The 14,911-nt window shown below is 36.8% G+C and overlaps 1 protein-coding gene across 1 annotated transcript in view; it reads right to left on the reverse strand.

Moving 5' to 3' along the window:
* Nucleotides 1-2,584, reverse strand: part of LOC107733335 (microtubule-associated protein 10-like) — a 4,513-nt gene extending 1,929 nt beyond the window's left edge. Inside the window, exon 1 of the mRNA XM_016544908.1 lies at nt 1,580-2,584. Within this exon, the coding sequence (XP_016400394.1) occupies nt 1,580-2,465 (886 nt within the window). The 5' untranslated portion in view covers nt 2,466-2,584. The remainder of the gene's footprint in view (nt 1-1,579) is intronic.
* Between the last annotated feature and the right edge of the window lie 12,327 nt (nt 2,585-14,911).

Here is a 14,911-nt window from a genome sequence, read left to right on the forward strand (position 1 = left end):
TCATCTTGAAATATTACTAACAATGTGCAAGTTATTCTTATGTTTACTTCATAAAAATCAGTAAAGATTTGACATCTGGAGCACGAGCTGAAGGCCTTTTACTTGCTAAAAAAGTATCAACTATCAATCAAATGACAAGGCATGTAGTAGATTGTGTGCAATAGGTTTTTCATCAAAGTTTTGATCATTATTATTAACATCCTACTTTTCCTCTCCTGTCGGTTCTTCACGCTGGAGCTGTAAAACAGAGGTGGAGGGCAGAATGTGGTGTATTCCTGTGCATCTTCAGACCATGAGACCCTCTGTTGTACCTGTTCAGTCTGAGTAAAAGCTGGAACCCCTGGCTGCTTTGCTCCTGAGATCAATATATCGGTAGATTGTCCGTCAAGGCTTATTTGTTGTAAAAGGACATTCCCAGGATGGTTCTCAGGTACTTCTGGTGGCATCTCATCTTTTTCATTACATTTTGCACGCACTGACCAGTGTTTTTCTCCTTTTCCACGGGACCCACCGACTTCATAGACTCTGTTTTCTGGGATGTGAGTAATTAAATGAGCTCCCAGACTTACAATCTTATAAGCCAGAGAAATGACACCAATGCTGTTGCCCATTAGATTGCAAATTGGGGTGGTCAGTCTCTCTCCATAAGCGGATGGGTTGCCAATACCGTGTTTATCAACATCCAGTTTGATTTTCTCCGTCACTTTGGCGAGGGATATCAACGAGCTTCCTATAAGTTTGGGAATCTCATCTTTTACATCCAACACCATTGCGTAGAGAGGGGTGTTCAGGAGATGGGTATGTAACGCGTGCAAATTGATTTGAAAAAGACACGATTTGCCTTTATGGAAGGAATACTTGAGATGTTCTCCATCATCGGGTTGAGACATTGCCTCAGGTGATAGGCACAGATCAGCGTATCCCGATTTAGATGGAAGATGTTCTTGTTTTGATTGGTATATCAGCAGTGTGGGGAAATCTAAGAAGCGAACAGCTAATGCAGGGTCCAAAACATTGCCACGTGAACCGTCAAAGCGAACGCAATCGATCAGCAGTTCCAGTGAGAAGAGAGTTTCTTGCGTTGATGACATGTTCCTTGGCGTGAGAATAATACAAAGCGCTTTTATACAAAAACAATCATTTTGGGGGAGACATCGTTTATATATTAAACGTAACGGAGAGAAAATGAACTCGGAAGTGGTGTGTGCGTGAGCGCGTCGCATCGCCTAGCAACAACGTCGTCTCAGGATTTATACGTCACGGACGCCGTGGGTTACTGGGAAATGTAGTTTATTAGTTTTTTCCCTTTCTAGCTTCAGTCCAGTAAGTGTTCATCTTGAAATATTACTAACAATGTACAAGTTATTCTTACGTTTACTTTATAAAAATAAGACTTCACAGTAAAAAGACATGTGAACCACAACCTGAAGGTTTACGTACTGTATGTACAGTTATACTAAAAGACCCTTTACTTGCTAATAAAGTCTAAACTATCAATCAGGCGACAGAATGCATGTAGTAGATTGTGTGCGACAGGTGTTTCAGCAAAGTTTTGATCATCAAAACTTTAACATCCTACTTTTCCTCTCCCGTCGGTTCTTCACGCTGGAGCTGTAAAACAGAGGTGGAGGGCAGAATGTGGTGTATTCCTGTGCATCTTCAGACCATGAGACCCTCTGTTGTGCCTGTTCAGTCTGAGTAAAAGCTGGAACCCCTGGCTGCTTTGCTCCTGAGATCAATATATCGGTAGATTGTCCGTCAAGGCTTATTTGTTGTAAAAGGACATTCCCAGGATGGTTCTCAGGTACTTCTGGTGGCATCTCATCTTTTTCATTACATTTTGCACGCACTGACCAGTGTTTTTCTCCTTTTCCACGGGTCCCACCGACTTCATAGACTCTGTTTTCTGGGATGTGAGGAATTAAATGAGCTACCAGACTTACAATCTTATAAGCCAGAGAAATGACACCAATGCTGTTGCCCATTAGATTGCAAATTGGGGTGGTCAGTCTCTCTCCATAAGCGGATGGGTTGCCAATACCGTGTTTATCAACATCCAGTTTGATTTTCTCCGTCACTTTGGCGAGGGATATCAACGAGCTTCCTATAAGTTTGGGAATCTCATCTTTTACATCCAACACCATTGCGTAGAGAGGGGTGTTCAGGAGATGGGTATGTAACGCGTGCAAATTGATTTGAAAAAGACACGATTTGCCTTTATGGAAGGAATACTTGAGATGTTCTCCATCATCGGGTTGAGACATTGCCTCAGGTGATAGGCACAGATCAGCGTATCCCGATTTAGATGGAAGATGCTCTTGTTTTGATTGGTATATCAGCAGTGTGGGGAAATCTAAGAAGCGAACAGCTAATGCAGGATCCAAAACATTGCCACGTGAACCGTCAAAGCGAACGCAATCGATCAGCAGTTCCAGTGAGAAGAGAGTTTCTTGCGTTGATGACATGTTCCTTGGCGTGAGAATAATACAAAGCGCTTTTATACAAAAACAATCATTTTGGGGGAGACATCGTTTATATATTAAACGTAACGGAGAGAAAATGAACTCGGAAGTGGTGTGTGCGTGAGCGCGTCGCATCGCCTAGCAACAACGTCGTCTCAGGATTTATACGTCACGGACGCCGTGGGTTACTGGGAAATGTAGTTTATTAGTTTTTTCCCTTTCTAAAATGATTTTAAGTCGTATTGTAGTGTTTTTGTCTAGAAGTAAAATGCTAATAAAGCGTATATATTATTAATAAGTATAATACTGATAGATAAGTGGAACTATTTTTATTCTTTTTTTATTGTACTCTAATATAATTTTAAATTATTATTTTATGGTTTGCATAATTTCAACCATGTACACTTGGTAACGTGTTGCAAATGAATGGAACATTTCTCTTGATGTTGTTCTGTGGTTGTTAAATAATAATAATAATAATAATAATAATAATAATAAGAAGAAGAAGTAGAAGAAGATGAAGAATGATGTTATTGATCCTACTTTGGAGAAATTCCTACTTACAAAGCAGCACAATAGAAAAAGCAGAAATAACATCCAAGAAGAATTTTTTTTTTTTCATAAATACCTAAATATCAGAGAAAATATTATAAATAATGTAAAATATAGTAGAAATAGGAAACATTGAAACAGGTCAGTTAAATGTGTATGTATTAGAGTAGTAATAATTATATATTTTAAAATAATCACATTTTATTGCTTTGCAGCCTGAAATGAAGACAGACACCACAGTTTTTGTTTTATCCAGCTTTGTTTGCTCAGTGTATCTGTGCGTATGCAAAAGTATTATAATTTAATGCATAGTTTCACATGAACCAGTGGCCAGTGTAATGTGTTTTTACTGGTCAGCTGCAGGCATATTTAATTAAATGCATCATTTTGTATTTGTTTATTTATTTTTGCATTTTAATACAAGATGAAAAGAAAAAATATATAATTAATTAGTAAATGTAATGTTGTTTACACATTTCCACAAAAGCTTTCAATAAGTTAACTTCACTAAATATTTTTAAATATTGAATTCAAGCATTGTAATATACACTAAATCTGTTTTTTGTTTTTTAAATAATCCAAATTTGTATTAAAGACTAAAAATGATTTCCCACAGTCTTCCAGTTGGGGCCACTATTACTCCAGTTTCAGATCATAGTTGGTTTTTAAACTGATATCCAAGAATATTTAATCCTTTAATACACAAAGACCAAACAATCTCATTCTAAATGGCCTGATGTGAAAACTATGAAGTTTTCAGAAATACCTTTGCTGAAAAATAAATGTACCGCTGTGTATACATTACTGCCTTCCTTGTGAACAAGTGCGTGGGCGGAGTTTGGCAACAGCTCGACCAATCATATGCCGCGGTGGGCGGAGCCACAGACCGGCTTCATGTGATCCGACCAAACGCCAGTATTTGGATTGAGTGAGTGGAGGGTGAAGGTACCAGCTGCTCGGAGAACATCAGTGTCTCTGTATGGAATATAATAATTAACTACATCTGTATTTTAAAGGAATGAGGCTGACGTTCATCTGCACATTATGGGAGTTTCTTTTACTCTGAATGCTGAAGGTAAGGTTCACTTCTTTGAATAGTAGCCTACTACCAGGCAGAGTTGTTACTGTGTTGCGATTTTTGTAACAATAGCGTCTGTAGAAAAACTGTAGCGAGTTTCTTTTAGTTCAGTACAGATGTGTCAGGTTTGGTAATATAAACCCTTGGATTGTGATTTAAAGCCTAGTGAGCTGCCTACCTAGGCGTCACAGTCGCGTGCAGCAGGTTTGGGCGTTTTGGGCGCGTTCCTTGTTGTCAACGCTAATGATGCCCAAAAAAATGATTGCTGTTTGACAGCTCGCTAAGTATTGAGGAAGTCCTTCTGTTGTGGAAGTTTGTGAAAAATTATTACCTGAGTTCTCACTATTGTTTAGTGTGTGTGTGTGTGTGTGTGTCCTTGAAACAATACTGAGAAGCACAGACTCATATGCATGCATCAGACACATGCACTTTGTCACTTTGCATCTTTATTGTATTTATTACAGGCTTTTCCTGTACATCTGGAGTTATCAGGTTCAAATGTAGCTTAGAGAATGTGCTTTTTAAAGTAGATATAAAACACAGGCAGTCAGATATCCACTAGAGGGCTCTTGAATGTTCTTATGGATCAACAGTCCAGTGCTATTGTCAAATTTTCTATCATAGTGATTATCCATACAACATGTTTCCAACACAATAGTCTTTGCAAGGCAGAATTAAGAGTTAAGGTGATCCGAAACTAAACGCAGGTTAATCTTACAATAATATGCAGTTCGACTTAACGAAATGTGAATGTTTATTTGCTGTGTTTACTGTTTGGTGGCAGAGTGACAAATATCAGATTGTATATTACTTAAAGGGGTCATATGATGCGATTTCATTTTTTCCTTTCTCTTTAGAGTGTTACAAGCTCTTGGTGCATAAAGAAGATCTGTAAAGTTGCAAAGACTAAAGTCTCAAATCCAAAGAGATATTCTTTATAAAAGTTAAGAGTTAGCCACACCTACCTAAAACGGCTCGTTCGAACACGCCCCCACATACCTACCTCTAATGTTCTTTTAGCAGCATCATATGACCCCTTTAATATGTGATGATACTTTATTTAGGACGATATTTAAGTATATTTTTAAGTACCGTAGGCTGTGGTCTATCACATTTTTGTCCTTTCTTTTGTGGAAACCACAGATAACACTAACAAAGTTGTTTTTGGACATGCACCTTGGTGATTTCATGGTATTCTTTGACACACTAATCAAGTGTGATTAGAGTCGGACTTGTAACCCAAAGGTTGCGGGGTATGTGAATATGGCAATCATTCAGTACCATAGTATATATCAAAATACCATATCTGATGCCATGGTACTTTTTGTAAGGGAATGAAAAGCCTGTGCTTCTTTATAGTTAATAATGAGTGATCTTTTTTTTTAAATCCTGCTCTAATCAAAGAAATCATCAGAAGTGCTTTAGTATCTGTGTTAACAGTGTAGATATTAATGCAAGCTTCTTTATGCTGTGTCACTCAAAGGACTTCAGTATGAGTGTTTTCTCTGTCTTCTGAACAGCCAGCGCGTATCAGATTATGGTCAGGTAATTACAGATTTGATTAGACAAGTTACACAGCCATGTCCTTGTGTCAAGGTTAATAAAGGCATTTTCTTTATAGCCGTATCAGTAATACGTGAGGGACACAGACAGGAGAAAATCCTTCTGATGTTCAGTTCTTTCATACCGGCGAACAAAACTGCATGCCTGTCTCTGAGGATGAATCCACCTGGAAAGCCTTTATACTTTGTAGACTCGGAAATGCATTGTTCTTCAAGGCGAAGTGTGCTATTAAAATAGTTTCTCCTAGTCTAATTTAATGTACAGAGACAACTATATGTGAACTTTCAGTATGTTTATTTCCCCAAAAAGTGATTTGGTTGCAGATGGTGGGAAAAATGCATTGTTAAAGTCATGATGAAATGGAAGTAGCGACAGATATTTTCTTCCGCATTGTGATGTACACTGAGTGAAATGGATTATTGGAAAATAAAAATGTAGAGCTGGGATTTGGTTCAATACATCGGTTATTTTGAGATGTGGGCATTGCACTAAAAAAAAGTGAAATATTTACTTGTGCACGGAAGAATTGTTCTCAATAAGATCAACATGCATTTAGAAAATAGATAGGATGCATTTTGATTTAATGCGACCATTAACTAACAGTAACTAACCATCTAGTCATGCATGCATAAATAGACTTATTGAATCTCAGATCTGTTGTTGTTGACATCAAAGGCCGTACATCCAAATCAAACTCTACAGCGCTAATTGATCTGTTTTTTGGTTGAAGCCAAGCAAACTCTACAGATGCCACATGTATAAGTGAGATGTAGGCAATAGATTTGTTTCTCAAAAATATCGACAAGGTGAATGAAAGACTGTGACATTAGTCAGTGTGCGTTTTAAATAGTCTTATAATGGACTGTTAAACTAAGTCGTGAGAGAGTTGTTGTAGACAACAATAATTGATTAACTTTGCAACATTGACATTGTCATTGAATCAACACTGAATCTAAATATAATGACACTATTGCCTTCTGTAGAGCTGCTTTATAGCTGAAATTGAAAGCGCTTTAAAATTGATGCAACATGATTGATGCAGTTTTGAAACATTAACATATTGTGTTCCTGTTTATTACTGTGAAGCTTCTTTGAAACAATCTGTATTGTGTAAAGCGCTGTATATAAAGGTGACTTGACTTGATTAAGGAAATTGTGCATTTTCATTGTTATTGGCATGTTTAAAGGGGTCATATGATGCTGCTAAAAAGAACATTATTTTGTGTATTTGGTGTAATGAAATGTGTTTATGCGGTTTAAAGTTAAAAAAACACATTATTTTCCACATACTGTACATTATTGTTTCTCCTCTATGCCCCGCCTTTTTGAAACGCGTCGATTTTTACAAAACTCATCGGTCTGAAAAAGCGAGGTGAGCTGTGATTGGCCAGCTATCCAGTGAGTTGTGATTGGCCGAATACCTCAAGCATGAGACGGAAATGTTACGCCCCTCACATACTGTTGATGCCGTGTCCAGCCGGAGCGACGAGACATAAACATTTTTACAGATCTTCTTTATGCACCAAGAGCTTGTAACACTCTAAAGAGAAAGGAAAAAATGAAATCGCATCATATGACCCCTTTAAGTTTGTTGCTTCCTTACTTTCCCCTGAGAGAAATGAGAAGTTTTTCTTCCCATCGCTGGGTTTAGATGGCACAGTGGCTGCAGACGGATGTTTGTCTTGCGTTGCACTCCTGAATACGTTCATAACATAATGACAGGAAATTAAAGCTCGTTTTGGAGTCTTCTCTTGAAAATAACATCTGTCAGGACAGGTGGACAGCTGCTCGCTACCCTCACGTCGAGCAGGAACGTTTTGTTTCATGTGAACCAAGTTAATGCCATTTAGAATGCGTTTTGATGGGTTATTTGCATTGTTTTAGTGTGTCGGAAATGGAAATGTGTTTCAATCTACTGTAGTACCAGTCTGATTGAATATGACAGGGTTGTGAGACAACAAACATATGAATCTGAGCTTTGCATCTAATCCGTCAGACAGGAATAGAATATCTTGAGATGTGGCAATCAGGACCAATGGATGCCAAGACAACTGCTTATCGCTGTTATCGCCCTCATTGCGTGATATTACAAGGATATTTCATGTTTAACCAGAAGAGAGAAGATGGACTCCAAATGAAATGGATTAGTAGAGGCCATCTGCTCTTCATGTTTGCGGGCAACTCATTCAACAACTAATGGAGCCCATCAAAAATGACCTTTCATAAGGCAATAGTCACTTTTACTAATGCTTATAGTGATTTATACAAACCATTGACACTGAGCATGAAACTTCAGTATGTGATTCATCCAAGATATTTGTGCTCCAAACATGAATGATTCCTCAAATCATGTTTCTTGTTGAGATGTGATCGATTTTTTTTTTGCTTGGTGGATGATAAAATGGGCAATCCACAGACTCAAATTATATCTACAGACCAGAATATCACAGAAACTTTTGGTTTGGGTGCATTGGAGAAGAGATTTTTTATTTTATTTTTATTGCATATCATGGATCTTTAGCTATGCAAATTTGTGCTTGGTTTGTAGTCAGTCACCCGTCTGGTTCATTCTCTCTCGTACTTGTTAATGACCAACAGTTGTGGCTGGCATCATCAGAGCAGATCTCTGCCAGCTGCTGGTTGACGCCACAACAGGCCTCATTCATTCAAACCATATTTGGGTAACTGTTGTCATTTGGCGGAGACGAGAGTATCATGACAATGAATGTTTTTAGTTGGTTTTGGAATGTGGAAAATTAAAATCTTTAAAAATAACGAGTGTTTTGTCAGCTCTCAAACATGCTGTTGGGTCATTGTGCCAATTCAACCAAATTTCAGAAACTTGCCAAACAAAATTTTTGATTTTGTTATTTTTTTCTGACGAAAGCCAAAATATTAAATGTCATGGATGTATATTTACTGAGTAATCCTGTATTTTGAAGAGAGTGCCAAAATGACCATTTTCACCTGAGATTTGGAGCCAAACTACAGGGGGATAAAAATTACTTTAGAAAGATGGCAGCATCATTTTATTTTTACACAGAGATTGGTTGGTCTATTAGAAAAATCTGTTGACTTTAGCAATCTTTGTTGCATTATATGACAGTCCAAAAACGGGAAAAAGCACTTTTTGAAATGTTTTTTTTTCTAAGGTTTGCATGACTGTAACTCAAAATGTATTAAAGATATCTTAATATCCTTTAAGATTCTGAATCTTAACAAACTTTTCTTTTGGTATATTATTTTTTAAGGCACTATATGGTACCGTTCCAGAGATGTGGGGATCTCAATGTGGCCCTGTGAGTAAATTGTTGAATTGTACACATTTTCAGTGGTCAAAAACCAAATGTTGGTCACTTTGCATACAGCTAATACTTTTTTTCTTTTAAAGGGGAATATCTGAAAAACAAATAATGTTGAAACTAGAAATATATTGTGTTTCACTCTATCAAACCAATTGCATAGAACATGCCTGTATGAGTGCCATAATTATTCTTTTTCCAAAGTTTACATGCCTGCAACTCGAGAAGTCTTAAAGATATCTTAATATCCTTTTATGTTCTGGTTCTTAACAAACTTTTCTTTTGGTACATTCATTTTTAAGGCCCTATATAGTTCGGTTCCAGAGATATGGGGATCTCAATGCGACCCCATGTGCAAATTGTTGAAATTTGCCCATTTTGCATACAGCTAATACTTTTTGTTTCTTTTAAAGAGGAATGTCTGAAGAACAAATAATGTTGAAGCTAAAAATATATCTTGTTTATCAAATTTATTTTAGAAGTCCTATTGCTTACCAGTAGTCCACCACTGCCTTCACTTTGGAAATCGAATAAGGTTAAACAGTTTGAATGCCACAATTATGTTTACAAGTTACTCTTGTTGTGCATCTTTATCTCATTTAGATGTGTTTGGCTCATGACTTGTATGATAGGACTCTGTGGAGACATTAATTTTATTTGCAAGGCACGGCTGTGTAACACCCTCTTTAACCTCTGGCTGTATCATGATCTTTGGCTCGAGCGCTTGACATTGTTCTTAGCTATAAGGACATGAATACACATATGAAATCTGAGCAGGTATATCTCCATCATTCAGTCGTCAGTGTGCACGCGTCCACCCTGACACCATCTCATCTTGTAGCTGGGTGAAGGAGACGCCCTGATTGAGTTTCTTAGAGATGTTCTTGTGTTGCACTCTGTCGTGCGTTTCTGAGCAGCTATCAGGCGGAGATGATTTACTGGCCCAGGGAATATGCTGCTAATTTTGGCTTTGTCGTTGACATTGTTTTACCCTTTTGTCTGTTGTTGTGTATGGATTCAGTCCCACAGTGCATCTTTGAGTGCTGTTACAAATGATTAAGATTGAGAAATGAATACTTTTATTCGTCAAGGATGCATTATATTGATCAAAAGTGACAGTAATGACATTTTTAAAAGATGTCAAATTTCAAATAAATGCTGTTCTTTTGAACTTTGTATTCATCAAAGAATCCTGAAAGAAAATGTATCAGTTTTCATAAAAATATTAAGCAGCAGCACAACTGTTTTCAACATTTACTTTTTTTTTTTACTGTATTTTTGATCAAATAAATGCAGCCTAGGTGAGCAAAAGAGACTTATTTCAAAAACATTAAAAATCGTACAGACACCAAACTTTTAAACAGTAATGCTGTGCTATAGTGCTAATAGTTAGAATGCTTTTCTTCACAATTTTACTGCTTTTACTGTATTTTTAACTGTATTATCAAATAAATGCAGCCTTTTTGACCAAAAGAGATTTCTAACTTACTTGAAACATCTCTTTAAAATGAAATATGCAGCAGAAAGTCGGTGGATCTGCATGCTGCGAAGATATTTTTTAAGCATAACCAGAGGTGAATGTGTGAGTGTGTGTTTTCCAGCCACACATAATCATGTTACAGGCCCAATGTAAGCATGTTATGTTTTGCAGATGAAATATAAGTTGGATATCTCCTTGGTCTGTCACTCATCCCATTCTGTTTGTGCCATCATGGCTTTACTGAAACGTCAATATGAGAGTTTGGCAGTAAATGAAGCTGAAGTGGGTAATTTTTGCACTATAAGCACCCAGTTAAATTGCACAAACAATGTTTTCCCCCCTTTCATTGTTCAACATACTGAACTCATTTCATTGGTGTCATAAATTGACATGTCAGGCCACTCAGACAAACAGAGCAAAACATCACAGTGTTTCATTATACAAGGAAGTAATTCAACACTGAACAAATCACATCACAAATCCACTGTTGTCAGAGATGCTGGCGTTTCTCAGCCACACGAGTGACGTCTTGCAGTATTCATGCATCAGGGACCGAAGTGGAAGGAACAGCTCATTTGTCATGTACTGTACTGCTTTTTTTCAATCACTTCTTTGTAGGTTCAATGGGATTTGTGTCATATAGGCTTTTTCTTTTCCTCATTTTTTTCCCGGCATGTATGTTTATGTGCCTGCATGTGTCAGGGATGTGCATTTGTGGTCGATTTAACTGATGTAATCCAATCGCCGTCCATATGCCACATGTGAACTGGCGTTGGTTGATGGATGGATGCTTTCTGACGGTGGAAGCCCATTATTAACACATTTTCTCCAGAATGTGCTTGGTGTTAATGGATGCAATTTTCCTGGATTGTTCTCTAATCCCAAACTAGTCAAGACTAGGAAGAACATGTTGTTAATGGGTTTTGAGCACAACATGGACAGAATGTAGAATTTAACTGATGTGCATCTGACTGATCTTAGAGAGTTTAGGGTTGCTACTATATGATTTAGAATATTATTTTTGTTTTCAATGTGAAGCTGTTTATGCACTGATGCCAGACTTATAAATGAAATCAGATCATCTGGTTTTTCTCTGGTTTTGATGTCAAAACATAAACTGACATGCACAAAGCCGCAAGAACCATGGTAATCATATTTACATGCAGAGAGAAATTGTGCTATAGGTCAAAACATTATGTTTTTATTAATCTGTTTATGACCTTTCCCTAATTAAAGTATGTGATTTAAGGTGTTTACATGATTTTTCAGGTAATTTAAAAATAATCAAGGTAAAATGTTGTTTTATTTATATAATATTTTAGTATTTATTAATATTTTGAATTAGCTTTTACTTTTATATTTTAATTTTAGTTTGTTTTAGTAATTTTGTTATGTACTTCTGCCATTTTTATTTAATTTTTTAATTGTTCTGTTTAGCTTTCATTTATTTTTATTTTTTATTTAGCTTTAAAATCTCAGCTTAAACTTTTTATTTCTGTTCTATTTATAATTTTCATTTAAGTTTTTTTTAAATTTATCATCTAATATTTACATATTTCCGCCCAATTTCAATTAACAAAAATATTTTTAGTAGTTTTACTTTTAGTTAACAATAACAACGCTAAACTAAACATGCATGTTTTGTATGCATTAAGTTAGAAATAAAAAAGAAAATAATTCAGAATTTTTGTATAGTATTCAATTCACAGATAACCAATAAATGGACATTAACTTATATATTTTTAATATAAACCCAATTTCTGGCAAAAAATATCTTTATAAGGATACCAATATCTGTTGTTATGTGAATTTGGTCATACTGCAAATTATACTGCAGCATTCTGTGGAGAACATTTAAGCCAAAGTGAGAGTGAAGGTCTGAATGGAGAACTGGTGATGCAGAACTAGCATCAGCGTGCAGATGGCACCATGTGGGTCAGGACTGCTGACCCGTCTGCTCCGGGGTCGTGATGTATGGTGACAGAGAGCTCTGAGATGTTATGACCCACTTATCATCTGAAGTATGAGCTGCACACGCGGTTCAGTGAAATGTAGGCTAAGACCGACATATGACTTAAATTCAGAATTTTTGTATAGTATTCAATTCACAGATAACCAATAAATGGACATTAACTTATATATTTTTTAATATAAACCCAATTTCTGGCAAAAAATATCTTTATAAGGATACCATATCTGTTGTTATGTGAATTTGGTCATACTGCAAATTATACTGCAGCATTCTGTGGAGAACATTTAAGCCAAAGTGAGAGTGAAGGTCTGAATGGAGAACTGGTGATGCAGAACTAGCATCAGCGTGCAGATGGCACCATGTGGGTCAGGACTGCTGACCCGTCTGCTCCGGGGTCGTGATGTATGGTGACAGAGAGCTCTGAGATGTTATGACCCACTTATCATCTGAAGTATGAGCTGCACACGCGGTTCAGTGAAATGTAGGCTAAGACCGACATATGACTTACATGCATTTAATCCTGCACTAGGGCTGAACGATTAATTGCCTTTGCGATAATATCGCGATATGAAAAAATGCGATTTTTCAATCGCAGAGGCTGCGATTACACTCGGTCACGTGACACGCGAGAGTAAAGAGGTGTGTTGCACTTGAAGATCGATCGGTGTATGACATCAAAGTACGGCGAGAGAAAGCATAAGGAGACGTCCGCACTCTCTTATAGCTCTCGCAGTACTTTGATGACACACACCGATAAGCCTCTAAGCAGCGCTGCATCAAGTCGAACACATCTAAGCAGTCTTCAGAGGAAGCATCAAGTTGGCACACTACAGTGTTGCCAAGTCCGTGGTTTGGGGAACCCCTCCAAAAAATGTGTATTTTACCCCCTGGAACGTGACTTTTACCGGTGGACCCCCCTCGAAACACGATTGGGCAGAAAAAATAAAATAAATAAAATAGTAAACAGCCAAAGGACGTAACTTAGAATGGGAGATGGAAATCAGCGCTCCTGTAAGTCACGTCACATTTAATTATATAACACTTTCTGCAATAGACTTCTTTGAAGCAAGCAGCTTTACAGTATTAAACATGAAAAAAACGTGTCAGTGTCGCTTTTCTGCTATAAAGCAGCTCTGTAGGTATATGAATATGTGTAGAATATGTATAACTCAATATTTTAGTGAATTGATCAAAAGCTGAATAATTGATTAAAGCCTAATTATTAATGTGTGAAATAATGATCAAAATCATTTGTTGCAGCCCTAGTGATGGTACTTTTGATAATGAGCGAATTATGTGCTTATAGGGTTGGGTATCGTTTGAATTTTATCAATTCCGATTCTGCTTATCGATTCCGATTCTTATCAATTCCCAGCTCCAATTCCAGTGTGGTTTAAAAAAAAATGAATTCAAACATTTAGATCAAACATATTTATTCTGTCTCTTTTTGCAAAACATTTAGTTGCAACTGAATACCATGAACAAAAATCAGCAGGCTACATAAAAACTGGACTCAATTAAAAGCTGTTTGTGTGCAAAATAGAGCTGCACAATTCTGGATAAATTTAGATTTTTTTTCAGGATTGGGTGTTCTGCAAAGAGAGTTGGAGGTAAATAATTTTGCAGTAACTGTTATGCTGATGTTGTGGCTGGGGAAGCAAATGTTTGTGCTTGTGTCTGTATGATATAATTGTTCATATATCTATTAAAATACTGATATTCTGGTCTATAACTCCTCCCCGAACTTCCCGCTGCCCTGTATCTTGGTCTCTCATTGGCTGTAGGTCATCGCCGATGTAGTTAGCGACCGTTGCAAATCATTTTAACTTTGTGTCAGTACGTCATAATTAGAACAAGGCATCAGTTTAATGTCGGGTTTTGTCGCGCTGCATCCAGTGTAGACAGCGTCACTGATTATAAAGGGTTCTACTGTATTTTGCCGCTCGCGTTCGGTGTAGACACGGTGTTTAATGTCGTTGGTGAGGAGGAAAGCCTGTGTGTGTCCTATGCCTTAGCGGACAGCATGAAACCCACAAAAAATAAATAAACGAGAGAATAATAATAATAAATTATTCTATGCTATTTTTCAATGTTTCAAGTGATGCAGGTGTTTTTTTCCCTGTAGGCTTTTTTTAATTAAAAAAGCATTATTTTTCATAATGTTTAGTGAAATTATTTGGTAGTCTGAGGGGGGCGCAACCAAAAAAGTTTGAGAACCACTGGTCTAAAGTTAACAGACAGTGTTTAGTGCAGTCCACATGTTTACATATGTTTATTACAGTGACTGTGAATTACCTAAAGTAGTGTGGTAAAGCAACAGATTTGTTTTTATATTTCTGCAATCTACTTTAGTTTGTGATTTGTTACTGACTTTCATATTAATGTTTACACCAGGCTTATTTGTCAGTGCTTTATGTTGTCATAATTATTACATGCTTACAAGGTTGGAAGTTCAACAAATCAGTCAATATACTGTGATTGTAGTTGTTAAATAAAAATATA

This window comes from Sinocyclocheilus rhinocerous, unplaced genomic scaffold, assembly GCF_001515625.1.
Source record: "Sinocyclocheilus rhinocerous isolate Xijiao unplaced genomic scaffold, SAMN03320098_v1.1 scaffold790, whole genome shotgun sequence".
NCBI lineage: Eukaryota > Metazoa > Chordata > Actinopteri > Cypriniformes > Cyprinidae > Sinocyclocheilus > Sinocyclocheilus rhinocerous.